At 36.4% G+C, this 19,898-nt stretch overlaps 1 protein-coding gene across 8 annotated transcripts in view; it reads right to left on the bottom strand.

The window, feature by feature from the left end:
- The window catches only part of PPP1R12A (protein phosphatase 1 regulatory subunit 12A), a 126,134-nt gene that overhangs the window by 48,123 nt on the left and 58,113 nt on the right, over nt 1-19,898 (bottom strand). For all 8 annotated transcript variants that reach the window (XM_065743250.1, XM_065743247.1, XM_065743245.1 and 5 more), the window contains exons 3-8: nt 16,039-16,157; nt 6,478-6,637; nt 4,303-4,447; nt 1,328-1,402; nt 812-900; nt 526-683 (exon numbers count right to left, since the gene is read on the bottom strand). In XM_065743250.1, coding sequence (XP_065599322.1) covers nt 526-683; nt 812-900; nt 1,328-1,402; nt 4,303-4,447; nt 6,478-6,637; nt 16,039-16,157 — 746 coding nt within the window. The remainder of the gene's footprint in view (nt 1-525; nt 684-811; nt 901-1,327; nt 1,403-4,302; nt 4,448-6,477; nt 6,638-16,038; nt 16,158-19,898) is intronic.

Here is a 19,898-nt window from a genome sequence, read left to right as displayed (position 1 = left end):
ATGTTAAGTTAAAACAGCACTTTTGAAGTTTATTTCAATACATAATCAAGTGTAAGTATATACACCAGCACTTTATGATATCTACAGTTGCCATATCCATTGGTATTGACGTAGGATGGTAAGCACAAATGAGGATGCTTGTGTTTCTGCTGTTTCAATCTCTGTGCCAGTTCCATGAGCAAACACTGCTAACAGAGACTTAATTTCTCCTTTGACCTTTTAACTTCTTCAGTGTTTGTTGTTTTTTTTTTTTGACATGCTACTTAAGGCTTACGTATTCCACATAACTCATTAAAAGTAGCTGCTAACTAGACAATCCAGTAAGTACATTAACTCCTTTACCCACAGCAGCCATCTATAATGGTACCTCTGTATCTCTGTTTTGACTTGAATTTAATCATACACAAACAAGACTGGAAGCTTAGTGAAATACAAAAGTGAAACTTAACATACTGAACTCTCCATGCTATGATAATAAATACATTTCTAAAACAAAAACTTAAAGACAGTACTCAAATAACATACCTGTCTCTGCTTCGGATTCTGAGTCGTCATCTTCTTCTTCTTCACTAGAACAACTGGATTCATCCTTCTTTCCCTCTTCCTCTTCATCTGCTTTCTCCTGCTCCAGAGACTCTATACTAGATGCGTTCTTTTCTTGCTCCATAATCAATGTCTCTTTACTGAATTTGGAAAGAAAAAAATCTAATAAGTAGTGAAAAACTTACTAAAACCTTCCAGTCAGGACACTGTGGCAGCTGGTGAAGTTATATTTTTCATTAAGAGCTCATCATTTCTCTAGTTTACTTACTTTTTGAATGTTTTCTGTGTTTGGTTATTATCCAAGTTGGCTGTGGATTCAATTAGGGGAGATTTCTTCTCACGTTTTTCACTATGAAGCTTCAAAACATACAGAATAATGCAGTTAAACTGTCAGAATGGCATCAGCATAACAAAATCACTAGCAGAGAGACCTCTCCTCTAACTGCTGAAAACACTGGAACGTACACTTGCAAAGTGTCAAAATTCACATTTCTAAAATCTCAGAAACTTACTTCCAGGAAACTGCTGACTGACTGTTGATGCTTCAGATCATGAAATGCCTACTGGGGAAGGCAAGTAGGTGAGGATTTTCTCTAATCCAAAGCTTTATAGTCATCATAACTGACCAAATAATGGCATGAAAAGACAGGTGAGATGACAACTGGCACTATTGGAGTTAAAGCGTCAAATCAAAACTTTAATTTTAGCCTGTATGTCACTCTGAGCTATGTAACATCATCATATGCACAACAAAGTGTAATTTATACATATGCAAAAGGCCTACCAGGTTTTGCTTCTTTTGTAATTCTTCTAAATATCCTAGAATATCCTCATCTGCCACATCAAATGCTGTCTGCCCCTGGAGAAAAGGAAAAGTGAAACACCATTTTTTGTACAATAGAATTTCAATGTGACAGATGATGATGCCTTATCACATTGATGATGTGGGTAAGGAGCACAATCATACTGAGAATTTAGAACACATAAGCCAAGCTCTATTACAAACTGTTAGTCTGTCAGTGATTGAAAACAATTTTTAGTATTACTTCTTTCGTAATTGAATAAGAAACATCTACACCTAATGCTAATGACTAAACACTTTTTAAGACAGAAAAACATGACTTCAATAGAATGTTATTGTCTTCTCAAGGGACAAAAAAGCCCTACTAAGGAAAAAAAGAACAAAAACAGGTCGAAACTATGAAATACACAATCTTAGTTCCAAACAGCTATCCCAGTGGCAATTGTTTGGATCAACACAAATCAGTTAGTGTCCCGTCTGTCTTCAGACTATAAGCATGGTTGATTTTTTGAAGTTAAAATTATTTAAGTAAACAGTTCTACATTTTAGTAGTCGTCCTTTCACATTTTTACATTACAGCTGTACATACATTTCCTGTTCCATTTTGAAAATGATTTGCTGCAATTGTTTGTTCTTATTCCTCTGTGTGTGATTTTCATGGGACATGCTTGAATAAACATCACAGTGATTCATTATTAGAGAGTAATGCCATCAGCTGGAATTTCTTCACCTTGATGTATCTTACATCTACTACATGGTCAGTACAATTCTTGACTAGAACAGATGTCTACAGGACATGAGATTCTGTCTTGAAGATCTGAACTGACAAAGGTTGCAGATTTCTTCCTTTTCCTCCGCTTGAAGAAGACAAGAAAGGCTGAAGCTCACACAGTTTCACAAAGAAAGCCTAACGTACTTGCTTAGATACTATAATACAATGTTTTCTACTTGGAAGTTTGCTTTTAAGTTTAGTTTGGAATCTACGCAGACATGCCTGCAGCACTGGGTACAAATGCAGCTACATTAGCACGTTGGATAGACATGCTGAAATGTGGTGAGATTAGAAGACCAGAAATGTAAATACTTTTGTATAATAACCAGCAAGAAGGACAGAGTTGCCAGTTTAAAGAGGTCACAACAGATCAGAAAGATAACAAAAGGTATTCATATTTGTCTCACTGCTTTTTGATTTTTGCCAAAACATTAACTAGGGACAAACATGCTACTAATCAGATCGTGAAGGCTGTCTTAAGTGGTTAGAAAGAACAGACCTTTTAAGTCACTAATTCTTCACAAACATAAAGCATCTGATCATAGACCAGAAGCACATGCTTCTTCCAACAAACATTACCCAAAACAGCTTGAGGTCTTCTGACAGGAACTATTCCATTTAGCATAGCACAGCACTAACTTGGAAACTAAGCAACAAAATTATCTCAAATTTATATTTCCATTGTGATTACAGGTTTTAATTTGGCTTTCTATTTTGAGGTAGCTATTAAGTGGGTTTATTTCCAAAATCCATCGTGTTAGATCTACTTCAACCACAGAACATAATTTTGGAAAAAAAAAAACACCAAAACAACCTTTCTGTAGTTGGAAGGATGTACCTAAACTCAATACACAGATATTAATACCTGAAGTTCAGTGCCAGAACATTAATGGCCGAGTTCTCTGTGGTGCTAAACACCTACAACTGAAACCACATGTACTGGAGTTCTCACACTACAAGCAAAATTGTTTAATGTCTTACTTAAGAACACAACACGCAAAACACTCTTAGCTTGCACAGACAAGTCCATACATCAAATAAACAATTCATAACTCTCTGTAACTCCTTGTTTCTTATTCTTGCCTCAGTTGAGCTGAATACATTTTTATGAGTGTTCTCAGGAATACCAACTTCACATTGTCATGAACCCTGTAAAAGTGTCTAGCAGATAACTTGATAAACTGGCTTCGACTACCTGCATCAGCTTTTGATTACCTGATACAATTATATAGTTGACCTTAATAAGTTCTGTAAGTATTATATAGAAACAGAGTTGAAACTACTTGAAACATTATTCCAGATTTCATTTATTTTATAAGCAATCTTAACTCTGCCTTTATATAAATACTGCAAAATTAATGCTCTAATTAAGAGTCTATATGTGCCTATTTCTCTAATTAACTTAAAAAGAAACTACAAAAATTCAGTGAGGAAGCCATGCTAAAGATTGGGCAGGAAATCTAGATACACAACATTGCTAGAAATTGAAAAGCAGATCAGAACCTAGTGTAGAACATGGTGCAAAGAGAAGAAAGAGAGCTTCAGCACTTACACAGTTGAACAAAGAGTCTTGGCTCCTTGTGACACCTGTGTGAATCATCAGTATACTTGTACCTGTTGGGAGCAAAGTCTTGCAAAGCCAAAAACTTCACAGGCCTTTGCACACAAGTCAAGGAAATAGAGCTTAGGTAGCATCCAAGTTATGCCCAGGGAGTAACAGCTGTCTAAAGTTTCTAAGTGTCGCCAAACCAGGGTAGTGGTTACTCATCAGTACACCAACACAAGCTGATTTTAGGAGCTAAAAGCAGATGCTAATGCCCAACACTACCCAAAGGCATCATCGTTGTCTTTGGCAAACAAATGTTGACTGCCTGTTTGCAGTCAACCTCGTCACTAATTTCTTAAGTCTGAAATATCAATACAACTACTCTATTTTGAATTTCATTGTAAAAGATCACATGGATCATTTGATATAGAAATGAATATAAATTAGGCCTTGAAGCTAATTTAGACAATCAGGGAATTTAGTTATGGACACAAACATGCTGTTTTGACAAAACATGCATTATATAAAGCTCCATGTACAGTAAACAGCAGTTTATCATCACTTTTCTTACCCTGGCTTCTAAAGTCACTTTAGAGACCAGAACTTTGTATCTTGACAAGGATTACATAAAAATCCTACCACTTTGTTGACAGCCTCCATATCACAAAGGTTTTCCACTAAAATGCGACATGCTTCTTCTTTACCCCAGTGAGCAGCAGCATGAAGTGGTGTCCAGCCATCATAATCTTTAATATTTACATCATAGCGAGCCTGTATTAAAAGCCTAAAGAAATTCAGAGAATTAGATCTTGACACTGATGACAGAGATAACAAAGTTATGAAATGATGAATTTACTGTAGCACTTTTCTCCTTTCTCATTAATGTGAATTATACATATCTTAGTTGCATTAATGTCAGTGGATTAATTTTATTTCCCCCAGAAATATCTGTCTTTTCACCGTTCAACAGTCATATTTGCTTTTAAGAAAATTCAAGAAAAAAATCCTTTTCTGTTTTGTTTATTTCTTTCTTATTCAAATTCATTTCTGCCTATATAGGTAGGTGTTTTTCTCTATATGTCCAGTGATGGTGAAAATCCATTACTGGACATATATATTTTCAAGGAATGTAAAATGTCAAAAACTGCTAGTTATACAGTTCTTATATAGTAAAGTATTAAAACTTCCTTTTATTCCAATATTAGTTGCTTGAAGATTGTTTCTCCTGCCACTAACATTTGATGCTTTAACAGTCAAGTGCTTACATGCTTCAGTTGTTCTTCAAGCAATAGCAGAACTCCTCAAATGGAAGATCTGCTTTTCAGCATGAATTTAACACATGAATTTGGTATGGCTCTGAAGTGAGCGTTGAAGTGACAACAGATGCTCAACCTGACAAACAGCTTTGTCTAAAAGGTTTTCAGCTCTCTGAAACACACTCCATACTTAATAGAAATCACATAACTGTGAAATATTGTTCTAAAAAAATTCTATTCATAACTCAAGAGACAATATACTTGAAGTAATAACCACAACTTCCACACAAAGCCTTGCAGCTTTGTATCCTACACTGAGAACATTTTTCTACTTTGAAACCATCAAGAAAATTGTCTGGGTATGTGTTTTCTCTGCTCCTAGGAAAAGTAGGAGGAGGCCCTCCCCTCTACTCTGCCCTGGTGAGGCTTCACGTGGAGTACTGGGTCCAGCTCTGGGCTCCCTGGTACAAAAAAGACAGAGATCTCCTGGAGGGAGCCAAGAGAAGGGCCATAAAGATGGTAAAGAGCGTGCAACACCTCCCTTATGAGGAAAGGCTGAGAGACTTGGTTCTGTTCAGCCTTGAGAAAGAAGACTCAGAGGGGATCTGATCCATGTCTGTAAGTACACAATGAGCAGGAGGCAAAAGGACGAGGCTGGACTCTTCTCAGCGGTGTGTGGTGATAAGACAAGGGGAAATGGCCACAAACTGAAGCATAGGAAGCTCACACAAATATGCATGGGAACTTCTTCCCAGTGCAGTGACAGAGCACTGGCACAGCTGCACAGAGAGGTGGTGGAGTCTCCTTCTCTGGAGACGTTGCAGACCCGCCTGGACGCCTCCCTGTGCAACCTGGGCTAGGGAGCTGCTTTGGCAGGGGGTTGGACTCGATGATCTCTAGAGGTCCCTTCCAGCCACTACAGTTCTGTGATATCACAGTAAAGCAATGCATTATCAAGTGTGCTGTACTTCGCTAAAAGCTGAGCTTTGATGAAAATGAAACTTCTGTTACTGCATATACTTTGTGCTGTATTATTTTACTGAAAAGCTGTGTGTGAATCAGAGGGACACCAAAAGCCTGAAGACTTCCATGAATGATTGCAAGATTCGTGATGTTCAACAACCTCATAAAAAGAAAATGTTATTCTCTATTTTTTAGTTCTGAGACCTTTAGTTTAGATCACAGATTCTGCTCTATGTATGCAAATAAACCCAGGAATCTTGAAAATATGCTTAATCCAAAATGCTAGCTGGCATTACAAAAAGGTATTAGATTTGTTTACACAGTTCACTTTAGAAATAAGGAAAGACTTTTTCTTTCTGAGTACTAATGCTCATTAAGTACATTCTGTTCACATTTTGAATGACAACTAGAAAACTAAAAGCATCAGGATTTATACATACTTGAAAACATAAAATCAAGCTTTGAGGAAAAGGCATTTCTAGAGACTAATTTCCAAATTTACAACCCCCAGAAGTCAGATATGTCCTATCGCATCAATTCCAAGGCACATTACCTCAACAAGACAATCAAAAATTTCCATTTAAACCACACTTACTTTAAGACTTCTGTATAGCCCTTAGCAGCAGCAACATGAAGAGCTGTACCACCTGATTTCGCATGCCTGACATCATTTATATGGCCGCTGTTGAGCCACTGTCGCGCATCTCTAAGCATAATTCGCTCTTCTTCTTTTCGAGCTGCCTCTATATCAACCCCTAATACAGAGAGGGAATGGGAAAGGAAAAAGAGGACACAATGTTAGAATGCAAACTTGAATTCAATGATGTAACAAATCTTATATCACATTTATATGACACAATAAAACACATAAATTATTTGAATAGTATTCAAAGCTAGATATAAGTATCTTCAAGTCTTCTGAAGTCTAAGAATTTATAAAAACATCCATTATGGCATCTGTAGCACACTTTGTCTGCATTAACACACATTTTCCGAAAAGAAAAAAAAAATCTACTAAGACTGGGTCTCTAACTTTAAGAATTTCTACCATCACAGTCACAATCTCTGATGTGACGTTATAAAGAGAGGAAATTTAAAGTTTAAGCTCACAAAGCCCCGAAGTATTAGTCTTGTCCATATCTGTAGAAAACAGCTACAATTTTCTAGTAGTAGAAATCTACAGGAAGAGGAACAGCTTAGCTTCTGAACATTGCTGAATATTTACAAGAAATACAGAACTATGCTTTTATACAAGGATAGAACTACATTTGCCATACTTTAAGATTTTGTTGTTAAAAAATAATTCTTCTATCAATGTAAAACAGAAACAGTATACTCTAAGCCTTTTGAAATCTCTTCAAATCTTGAGACGAAAAAAACAACATGCTTTAAGTAATTTTTATAGCACATTCTACAAAAATATCTCCTACATTGATGAAAATGGAGAAACACAATGTAACATTTACAATCACATATGGTAGTTTAGACAGAAAGCAAGCCCAAGTTCTGAATACGCAAAGCAAAATATGTATTTTTGAGCATTTTTTAACTGCCATCACAATGAGAGAACTAAAATACATAGCAGAAAAGCAGTCTTTAGATCTAGAGAATGATGCAGGAATATTGCTTTGTCTATGCTGATTGAACACGGACATCTCTGCAAAGAAAAGGGACTTTGGAACTGTGATTGGTTCTCGAGAGCATGAAATATAGATGGGTTAACTTCTAAAAGTAAATTCATCAGTAGACCAACATTCTTCAAAATTCACGTGTATGATCTGTCTAATCTTAGACACTGATAAGCAGGGTCTTGGGAAAAATTTGCTGTTCCTCTGAATTTTTATTTTTTCTTGGAGCAGAACACAATTTTGTAATGATTATCTGGAAACAGGCTCTGATTAACTGAGTATCACAAATTTCAGCAACACCCTACGTAGCCCATAAAGCAGCAGGTAACATAATTTTTAAAATACTTGGGACAGATACAACATTTTTCCTGCTCCCTGGCTCAGAGTTCTAGTTTCTTTCAGTATGTCCTGCAGAAGCTGCATCTGTTTCTGAACTTTTTCTCCAGCAACCATGTTTGTATCATGTAACTTTTCTAATTGTCCAAGCAATCAAAGTAGAATATAAAGAGGCCACAAACAAACCGATGGAAACCTAGAACAACTCTTTTCAACCCCATTCTACCTAAATAATTAATTTTAATTAATTCTCAAGGCCTTTATAATGAACAGCAATTTCAAGCTGTAAAGTCTTATGAGAAACTGAGCTATTAATTCTTTACAGACTGAATGAATCCCCAGAATATGGAAAACAAAGAAAATTCAAGCTACGTCTTGCCTGTTTAGATACAGAGGAAGAGTCGAGCTGAGAGTTAAAATGGTCTCCATTAAAGAAATTATCAACATCATAAATGGAGAAGAATAATACACATGCGATGATATGTAATGTACTGCATAATTTGTACTGCATAACACACAGTAAAACAAATTACAGCAAATCATATTCATCAAGTTTTACCAATTCCCTGACAATGAAAAGCCAGATGGGGAGAAACAAGCTGGCAAACTGGAAGTCATTACGGTGGCATTGCTGAAATACCCCTCAGGCTGTGGATGGCAGACTGAGATTCACACACAAATTAACATTTCCTTGATTGATTATTTTTTATAGCACAAACATAATAAAATATTCCTCACTGAGAGTTCCTTTGATTAATTAGGGAATTACAACACAACTACTGTCACAACAAAAGCTGCAACTTCCCCATTATACAGCAAGTAAAAAAAGGCACCTTGAAACGGTGTGCCCTGATCAAAAATTTCACTGATACGCCAACAGAACGAATGTGATGATTAAATGCTTCTGGAAACATAATGTAATTTGTTTGGTGTCAGGTAGCGTGGGTCAGTGCTGAAATCCCTTTCACACATGAAAAATGTCTGTACTAATAAAAAGATGTGGTAGTGCCTATTTCTTCCCTTCTGGTATATACACAAAAAAAGCAATGCTGAGATCCAAACAGTAATTTCAGAGAGAACTAACAAGAGATCACTACAGCTGAAAAAGTGTTGAGAATTTTTGTTTGTTCGCTGTTAGCTTGTTTTGAAATAAATAACTAGAATTCTTTTTTTTTTTTACTATCTGTAAACAACATTAAATACTATTACTCTTTCAATTCAGCTGCAAGCTTCATAAAAAGACCTGCAACAGATTTTACTTCTTCACTTAACTCCCATCGCAACAGATATTCCAAAGCAACAAATATGCAAAAAGGAACGTATTTGTAAAAAGCTGTACATTAATGATGGACTTAAAGATGCAGCTTTACTCAGTATCATGAAGTAACTGAGTAGGTAATATATTAAGTATTTTAAGCGACTGACTGAATTTCTACATTCACAAATCAGTCATCTCAGTCTTTGCAATGTAATAAGCATAACTAATTATTAGAAACTGATTTTTTTTAATTAAATACATTTTTATTTTGAAACTGCCAACTGCAATACAAGCCATGAGAAATAAATCTGCAGACATTAAGTTTTACATATCTAAAATCTTAGTAAATCTGGTCAACAGGAAGAATGGGAATTAGGAACTTTGATCCAATAACACGTTTATACCCATGTATTCTCATTCCTCCAGAAGACTTTTGCATGTTGTACATATGAACCAGAGCAAAGTGTACATTTCTGGGGCCTTTGTGTTTGTTTGTTTTTTTCAGAATGACACAGCAGTGCACATCAGCAGACCTTGGGAAAATAATTCCCTAGAGTAAAATCATTTACGTTTTACTGTTTCTTGCCAGACACAATTATGCAAATAAGGAGTTTATGTATCACGCTAGTTACAATTATGTCCACCCTCCTACTGCACGCCAGAGTACTAAATGCACCAGCACAAGTAACTTCTCTATGTAAACAATCCTACATAAATTCCTTTCAATGCACAGTTGCTCATATGTGTGTTTGTTCTAATGTCCATTACTGCACAGTAAGAACAGAGAAATGCCTGATGTTGATCTTCCAATAGCCAAAGTCTTCAGCACAATTTTCACATCTCCTTAAGAAAAAACACAGAATTAAAGTATGGTCTGAGTTGGAAGAGGCCATAAAGACAATCCAGTTCCAACCCCCTGCTGCTGGCAGGGTTGTCACCCACCAGGGTGCCCAGGGCCCCAGCCAACCTGGCCTTGAGGGCTTCCACGGATGGGGCACCCACGGCTTCTCTGGGCAGCTGAGCCAGTGCCTTGCTGCCCTCTGAGTAAAGAACTGCATCCTAACATCTAACCTAAATTTCCCCGTTTTTAGTTTAAAACCATCCCATCCTGTCCTATCTCTATCTACCCATGAAAAAATATCAACGCTTTTGCAGAAACAGTAAGTAACATTACATATAGCCTCCCATCAGTATCACAAATGAGCACATCTGGGAAGCCCAAACAAGGCAGAACGGCTGCAGAGGACAAACATCTCCATTAATACGTTAGCCAACAAAACAGTAAATTTCTGATCGTGTTTCAACAGATGAAAGTAGAAGAATCTTGCCAAAAAACCTCTCAGAGTTCTAACTGGCAATTGGACTTTGTGTCAAAGGAGAACGGCAGTGCTTTGAGATAAGCTAAATACTGCTCCCTTAATTAAATACAGAAAATGGAATATGAACGGCCTTTGTGATACCTTATATGGACCTTCCTACTTGCTCTTGTTTTCCAAACTGCAGTACGATATCAGGGAAAAAAAAAAAGATAAAGCTCGGCCCACCTCCCGGCCACTTTCTGCATACGGCCCGTAGATGGCAATGTGCGGCCTCTCAGCTTACACTTCTGCCGAGCTTAACCTCTGGCTGCCTGATGACTGCTTAAATCATGAATAATTTATTGCTAAACGCTTTCATTTTTTCTGATCAACAAGTGCTATTCAACAGTTCTGACCAGATTTGATAATCCTGAGCTGTTCAGTGAGCGTTTAGTGAAACGGAGCGCGAACTGAAATGCTGAATCATTGTTTCAGCGCTGCTCGGCCATATAAAGGCATGTTTTATAGATACTACAGGGAAGATCAACCCACTTTTTACTTAATGTAGTTAATGTTTATATACAAATGTAATAGTTCACATTTTGTCCGCATAAACAAAAGTTGAGTTAAGCAATACGTCAGAGATAGCGTCGTTACATTTACCTATGAGTGAGGATGAAGAACAGTGGATTGTGCTACGAAAATGAGAAGCAACCTCCCTAACACACAGTGAGCGCGTGCCGCCCTGTATCATGAACTCCTGATTCACCTCAAATCACCTCTCCCCATTAACTCACTGCTCAAGAATGTCTCCTATAATTCAAAATAACTGTTTAAGCAGTTAAAAATAATTTTAAGAGGGCATCAGATGGTAAATAATCTTCCATCACAAAAAAAAAACCACTTAAACTGTAATGCTTAACCCTACTCAAGACCCCAAGGAGTGCCAACATTTTAAGCCACTGAGATTTAAATATTATTAAAGTGGTAGCTGGAATTAAAGTAGTAGCCAAGCAAAACGGCCCTCAAGTCTCCTAGCTTTTGCTTACCCCCATGAAAAGGCTTCACACTACTGACAAAAGTCGACTTCCATAACTACAGCACACTGAAATACCACGGAACAGAAATGCAGGGAATCACGTCAAGAAATTGGAAATACCAGCATTTTTCCCGAAGGTAAACATGTCCATGGATTGCAGAGACATGTATATAAGTAGGACTAGCCTACGACAGAGACATCAACCATACAAAGAAACAACAAAACAGGTCTAAAAGGAAGTTTTTCTTGTAAAACAACACAAGTTGTGCAAAGATTATAGTTGTTTTGCACTACACTGCAGTAACTTCCACATAATACCAAATTTTGCTATTTGTGAAATGTTCTCTTTGTTACCATATCAAAAAATGTCTGTACCTTTCTATGATACATTTATAATTTACCTTATCACTAAGTATAAAATGAAACTAGGATTTTAGCTTCAAAAATAACTAAGCCATTGCTTGTGCACTTTAGAAACAATGCAATACATTTAGTTTCATTTATACCAAATACCAAAGACAATGCCAAAATATCAGAACAGAGAATGTTGCACAATTACTGCAAATTAGTCAGAATTCAGTACACAGCCTCTACTCCCATGTGAAGGTTTGGGTAGAAAAACATTTCCCTGCTATAAGAGCAGTGTGGTTTCACCTATAGGATAGCTGATCCATTAGCTCACAATGACAGCAAAGCCTATTATATCTACCAGTCTTACTAAATGCTCCCCAGAATACAAGGTGGTCTTCCTCAGGGGTCTATGATCCTCAGGAGAGGATATAAAAGTATGAATCAGTGGTAACAGTTAAGTGTTGCACAGGGAATACAGAATAACTGAAAAAAGATATTAATAATACATAAGCTCTATTCCTTCCCGTTCAACACTCTTTACAGCAGGACTTGTAAAACAGGAGATTAATTCGGATAGCTGATCATCTCCTCTCTAGGTAGTTCAGACTTTGGAGTCTGAATGCTAGAAAAGGATGAGCAAACACTTAGGATTCCTCTTTGTATTATGCCTGTAATGTCATATAGTTAATTTTGTAATTTCCATCTGTGAATTTTGTTGTCTTGTAGTCAGATAAATCTGTAAAACATAATTCAATGCATGTAAAAATTGGTCTTAAATATAAACGGATAAAGGTTGAATAATTGCACAGTTGGAAGACTGACTTCAATCTGAAGCTGCAAAAAGGATAAGCTAACATGGTAATTCTCAGATTTCTAACAGAAACAAATGTCAAACATCATCACTTCAAAATACTTGAAATTACAATGAATCAGACAGACCTCTCTAGGTGACGTTCTGCCACAAAAAAGCTCTGACTGTTGATGTCAATATGTGGGAAGCTATAATCGGCACGTTAAATAAGCAACACAGGAAAGAAGAAGCTATAGTGAATATTTTATCTACTCAGGGCTAAGATTTTTTGTCACTTATGTTTGTTCCTTTTCAAAGTAAAGTTGCTTATCTTCCACTACCAGTAACACTCAACTGGGGTTTAATGTTCCACAGATTTCACAGTCAATTTGTCTTACCTAAACTTGTGGTGCTGCTTTATTTCACAAGGAGCAAAGCTAATGCATTTAACCGTATGTACTGTCAAAGATGAAACTGACACCATACATCACTGTTAACTCCACACTGAGGCAAACAATAAAGCCACTTTAGAACGTAATTTTAGAGCTTTTGTTAGTGGTCTAGACAAAGAAGCTAGGTAGAGTATACAAATACATGCATATAAGAATATACATACACGACAATACATACATATAATACAGTGACAAGGTTAATTCATATAGAACAACACATAACGTGAAATATCTAAGATAAAACCCTGCAGAACTAGATCTAGATAGGTTTAACTGCAAAAAATACAGATGTTACCAAGTCCTGCAACAGGTCTGTAAGAAAGTAAGCATTAAAACTACTTCCAAGTATACCTATGTACACATAAATGTATATATAAAACGTATGCCTATGCATATATTTGTTCATATGTATGTAGATTAGACTTTAATGCTCTGGTAGCAGCAAGAAGGCAGAAATTCTGTCACGAATGTTCAAATTGTGGTCACTCTTCCAGACAGCACAAAATCGACCATTCTCCACAGAGGGAGGTCAAACCACTTCAAAGCTCAACCCTAGTTTTTTTTTTTCATCTTACACAGTGCCTCACTCAACCAATATATTTCATGGAACATATATATAGCCCAGCAATAGGATGAGAGGGAATGGCCTCATGTTGCACCAGGGGAGATTCAGACTGGATTTAAGGAAACACTTCTTCTCCAAGAGAGTGGTCAGGTGCTGTAAGGGGCTGCCCAGAGAAGTGGTGCCCCTGGAGGTGTTCAGGAGATGTTAAATGTTGTACTGAGGGACATGGGTTAGCAGAAAATATTGGTGACAGGTGGATGATTGGACTGGATGACCTAAGAGGTCTTTTCCAACCTTGGTCATACTATGATTTAATATATTTCTTGAATAATTTTACAAATCAGACATTGAAAAATCTTCAGCCAATCAGCAAGGCAACTGACATAAACATGGAGCAAGAATGCTTGAAAAATAGGTTTTCTGTAGAAACTGAAATTCAGTATTTTAAAATAATCTGGATCATTCCCTTGGAAGACAAGAGCTACAATGTGGGAACATCTACTTTCCTCTAAGGCTCATAAAAACAATGTCATACATATTTTGTTTTAAATATTAAGTACACTGAAGTTTTTAATGAATTATGGCATTTAGTTTAGACTGCCAGTGCTGGTTTTATTGAGCTGTTCAAAATTATCGAACTTGAAAAAATAAAAATGTATACTGATTCTCTACACTGTAAAAATATGCATTAAAAACATACGATTATACATATACATTATGATAACATGAAAGTAAGAGGTTTTTTTTGAATTATGTAAATTTTGCAAAGAATTACAGTCAACTACTTGACCGTAATGTCGAGTCATGTCAGTAATGCTGAATGCATCAAAACCTACCTAAACATTGTAGGTTGACATACAAGTCAGACATGACTCTTTAGCAAAGACTGATAATATTCTTCCAGAAAAAAAAAAAGAAAAAGAACATCTGTGCTTTTTTTTACCCACATTAATTAAAATAGACAAATAGCAGCTCTGACAAAAAAAAATATTGATGCCTATCTAATCTGGAGTTCTTTATGTGATAGCTGTAAGAACTGTTAATTAAAATTTATTTAACAGTAATAAATGAGTCAAAGCCTTTGTCAAATATACAATCTCCTTCCACATATTAGCATATATTTCTTATTTCCCTGTTTATCATGTCACCCACTTTCTTTTTAACATTTGTTTTTGGCTTTAAGCAGATTTAAGCATTCAAATCACATCACGGCAAAGCTTCAACCACATAATTGTTTACCACTCCATTATGTAAATCCATATTAGAGATATAAATTCTCTGCTACAAAAAAAGAAACATTTTCAAGGAGGAAGGAGGCTGTTGAGAGGGAGGAAGATGGCCGGAAGTGATGCAGATGCAGCTCCCTAGCACATCCCTCACAAAGTCTCTATCTTTACTAAGTGCCATCTTCCTTCAAAGCATGGTGCAACTTAGACCACATCACCTCATTTATTGTACTGGGAGCTTTGGGACAGTACTGCATGCCTAGAAGACTTGAGATGATGAGACACCATCTGAATATTCTCTCCTATGTGGAAAAGAAAAACCTGAAACTTTCAAATACTTTTCTCTGGAAAATGAGTATTGAAAATGGGAAACAGTAGCATAAAGAGGAAAAAAGTATCAGATAAAAAGGAATAAATATTCTTTTTTAAAGACCAATCTTTCTCATAAAGTCAGCACAGCTAGATTTATTTGCTCTACCAATTTTCTAGGACTAAAGTGCACATATTTAGGATATGCATTTTAAAATGGTACCATCAAAACTTTATCCCTATCTATTAACTGTATGGTGCTCTCAGGTGAGAACAGAAACTACTGGAATTAATTTTTGTTCTCAGCCCTAAAACAAGTGCAATTTAAGACCTCTTATTCTAAAAGGGTAACAGTTTCAGATATCTAGCATTGTGTAATGGCACTCAAAAGGTCAAAACTAGATACAAAGGGTTGCTTACTGAACACAGTATAGTTTACTCTTGGTTCAGTTATTGTACGGTTTCAAAGGAAAGAAACAGTTACCTCCAGGCTGGATTCATCTTGTCTGAAAACTGACATCTGAGTCACTCTAGAAGTGCCTATTTTCCTCTTTAATGTAGTTTCCTTCAGTACAGATTTCTAGCTTTAAACTTAATCTATAGCTGGGATGTGTTAGTCTACACTCTAGACTGACTGTATACCATCCACACTATCTAAATACCACTTAAATTTTGTTGAGCAAATGTAGGAATCCAAACAACATCTGCTTTCAGTTCTTCCAAGCTTGTTCTTCTCAAAAGGCTGGGATGAGTTAAAACACCTGGAGGACAGCTTCAGCAAAGAACACTTTATTGACATTTCTCTTTAAAAAAAGTTCACTTTAAAATTGCTAATGTATATATACATTTCAAAAACATATTTAGCATTCAACAAATAAAACCAGCCTTTCACATTTAATATTACCTTGTCTATTTACTTCATTCTGAAGCAGCTCTTCCATTGCCTCCTCTTCAGCAATATCTAATGGAGTGTCTCCTTCACTATTTACAGCTCCTACATGTGCTCCTTGACTAATTAAATACCTGCCAATAGAAAAAGAAAAAGAAACTTTTTGGTAGACAAAAAGGGAGGGTGAACTTCAGTGTAGCAAAGTTGATACAGAAACAGCAGCCACTAGATTATCACATGCAATGGATATACACATGTAAACACAAAATCAAATAGAAGAAACCATATTTGGTATATGCCAAAAAAACCCTCCATGACTCCCTACTATCACAGAATACCTATACAACTTATTTATCATAATACCCACTGATATGAACAGTAAGTACTCTGCTGACTCTTCAGTTTTTCACAAACATTTCCAAACATATTAAATATGTACTTGCATGAACTGAAAAAAAAGTGGTTAGATGATGAACAAAACATAAACAAAAACAATGGTCAAGACAGCGATTCCCACGAGCTCCATGTATTAAGCCACTCCTCCTAGAACATCCATACTTAGTGCTACATCATCTTTCTACACTTGCCCAGAATGATGATTCCTAGACTCTTAGGCCATAAGGAAAACAAGGAATAAAGCCAAAGTCACCTCTGCTGCTAAGTATTCACAAGGCTAGCTTTTGGTAGGGTAACAGGAGAGACAAAGAAGCCAAGCAGTACTTTGCACTCTGTTTAAGACATACTGTTCTTTATTTAAAGTACTAGTATCTAAGGAGTCAGCAATCCAGATTTACATACCTTCTGTCTTGCACTTTACATATACTTGAGGGGAAAAAAAAAAAGAAAAAAAGTAAAAGGAAATAGTCAGACCTGAAGAACTAGTTACCCATTTGGTAACAGATAAGAAAATCAAAAGTACTTTCTTAACCTCACTATGGCAGAATGTCTAATTACGCAAGAGTCGAGCACAAAATTAATCCATCACTAATAGAAATGCTTTAAAATATTTCTATTTAACTACTGACATTTAACTAATGTCACTTAACATCGCCCCTTCTCTTTATTCAACAACTCAGCACCTCAAGTACCCTCCTACTTCTCTTTTTGCAATGTATGACTTAAATAGCACTTGTATTAAATCTTTGCAATCACTTCAAGAAAAGATAAGGACTAAGAGATCATGAACTGAAAATGAATTCCCAGAACTGTAACTGTATATCCTGGGCACATATCATCAGTTGCCACCACTAACTTTGATGTTGGTATACTATGCCGCTTTGATTCCAGATCTCTTGGAAGAACATAGCTGAGAAAGTCTCCTGAGCTTAAATAATTCAAAGTAACTGCATTTCTCAGTGATACCACTTGCACAGTTTCAATAGTTGCACAGCATTTCAGGTTACATATCTGATGTACATAACTGCTTCGCAGTAATTTGCTGAGCCAGCAAAAATAACAGTAGAGATACGTAATTTTCTCACAAAGTCAGAACTTGGGACTCAAAACCAAAGCCAACCACCAACAAAAATGTCCTCATTAAAAAAATCCCATGTCAGCGTTCATGTTATTTTCAATTTCTTTTTTCTAACACAGACTCAAAAAAGTGGTGTTTAATAGAACTGATTTTACCAGTTCCAGCCTAACAGGAGAAAATGAAGCTACTTTTGTAAGGAAAATATGTACCTCGTTGAAGATGCTAATTTTGCTGAACTAGTTCTAGATCTGATAAAAAGAGCAGTGCATAAGGAAGCGTAGGTAGTGAACAAAAGTCTACAGCAGCACTTCACAAAGTTATTTAGCCATATGAACAACTTCATGATCAAATGATCCTTTTAAGCAGAATCCAAAACCGAAGCAGCTTACAGCCCAAAGTGAGGCCAGCAGAGCTGGGGGATCAGCATGGCTGGAGAAGTGGAATTACAGAGTTCCCCTATGCATATGTTTATAGGGTTTGGTTTTTACTGGGTCAGCGAAAGAAGAACCATACCATGAATGTGAAGGGACAGAAGAAGTAGGAAAAAGATGACTCTTTGGAGAAGTGGGACCTCCATGGTGATGGCCCTTTCCCAGCCTTTTGTCAGCCATTCCATCTAGGCATTCCCTCTGCTACCCCCACCCCACAAATTAATAGTGAAATAGCAATACAGACTAAAGACTTCTTCAAATGTCAACCTTTGAAATACACCTTTAAAATTAAGCAATGACAGTGATGTCTGTTCTGCCTTCCACATTACTGGGTATTTTCCTTCTCTGTAATAATAGATTCAGCAAAGTAATGGCACAGTTCAGATGGTGTGTGAAGTTACCCTGGTGTCTACAGGACCACAGCTGTAATTAGGAAACCTAGCACTGCCATGAGAAAGGAGAACAACTGTTTCAGACACGTGGGAAACCTGACTCTGCATCACATACAGAAAGGAAACAGATTTGGTAACCAAGAGAAGGAGAATGATACTCTGTGTTTTTAGGACACAGCTGAGCCTACAGATAAGAAGGTTTGGTTTTTATACATCACCCCCCAGACTTCAAGCTGTTAATTAAAACTAATCGTACAACTTCAAATATGGGCATTGTTGACACTTCAGTTTTTCTGGTCCCATATAGCTAAAATTGTCACATGTAAACAGCGTGCTATTCTGTGTAGGTACGTATGCATATTAAAAAGTCATTGATGTTTCAAACTAAAAGAAAATTTATTGTTTTTTAAAATCATTATGGCCACTTGAAATTTGCTTTCTCTAAAGTAAGTAAGCAAAAACTAACTTTTAATTTCCCCCACTGCTATTTAATCAGTACAGCTACATGGCATACAGTGAATAGGAAATTGCAACCGTTGAGTAAAAATCTACAATCACGGCCTTTAATGTCAAGTCCAAAAAAAGATGGTTTTGCCAGGCTGATGGATGAGGCAATGGAAAAATAAAAAAACTACTGGGTTCTTACCATCATCTCCTTACAAAATATTTTGCTATAGCAATTAGATTTCTATCTTTTGTGATGTTCAACAGAAAGCTACGAAAGAATAATTTGGGAAAATACGATTGTTAATTTACACAATATTCCTGTAGATGCTATTCAAAATAAAAATAAATGAGAAATAAACAGTAACATGGGCTATATCATGCTTATTTTTGGAGCTAAATCTTTCAAGTGTTGATATTCAAGTTATAGCACTTGTAGATACTTCTGTTGTCTAAGTAAAAAGAATTGCAAGTATCCGGCAAACATCAGAAAAGACAAGAACAGGAAAATAAAACAGTTCCCGATACTTTTGCCCTGATGTTTCCAAGACAAGCATTATGCAGTCTGGGCAAGACTGGAAGAACAAGCTATTTCGTGATAGCATTATTCTGTGGTGGTAAAAATACTTGCAATCTGGGTTTTAGGAACCCTCAATAGTCCTCAAGCGAAGTAGACTGAAGTTAACAACCTTGAAAAAAAGCGAAATATTTACTTTAAATAATTATTATGCAACCCAGGCGCTCTCCTATCACCTGGTGAAAAATACACCCTTAACATCATTAATAACAAGTCTGAATCTCAGCAACTCATAGACAATAAATAATAACTCTGTATGAAAGCCAAACAGTACTCATCAAAAACTAAGCTCAGGAACTGGAAATTATACACGTTACCTGCCAACCTGGCCTACAGTTGGCCAAATGAAAAATACTACAGCCTTTCTAAACGTCATTCACTGCAACTAGCTAGATATGGTTAGAAAATGTTTTAACATTATTTACTGCAGTAAAAGAAAGAGGGACATCTGTTTACATTTGAACCTTGTCCCAGTTCACAGTATCTGGAAACAAGTTTACTAAGTAATTAGGGATATAATTAACTTTAAGAGCTTGCTGAACCTGAAGGTCACAAGA

Source organism: Cyrtonyx montezumae, unplaced genomic scaffold (genome assembly GCF_038088225.1).
Source record: "Cyrtonyx montezumae isolate F1298 unplaced genomic scaffold, pur_monq_1.0 scaffold_3, whole genome shotgun sequence".
NCBI lineage: Eukaryota > Metazoa > Chordata > Aves > Galliformes > Odontophoridae > Cyrtonyx > Cyrtonyx montezumae.
This window is presented reverse-complemented; position numbering and strand designations above follow the sequence as displayed.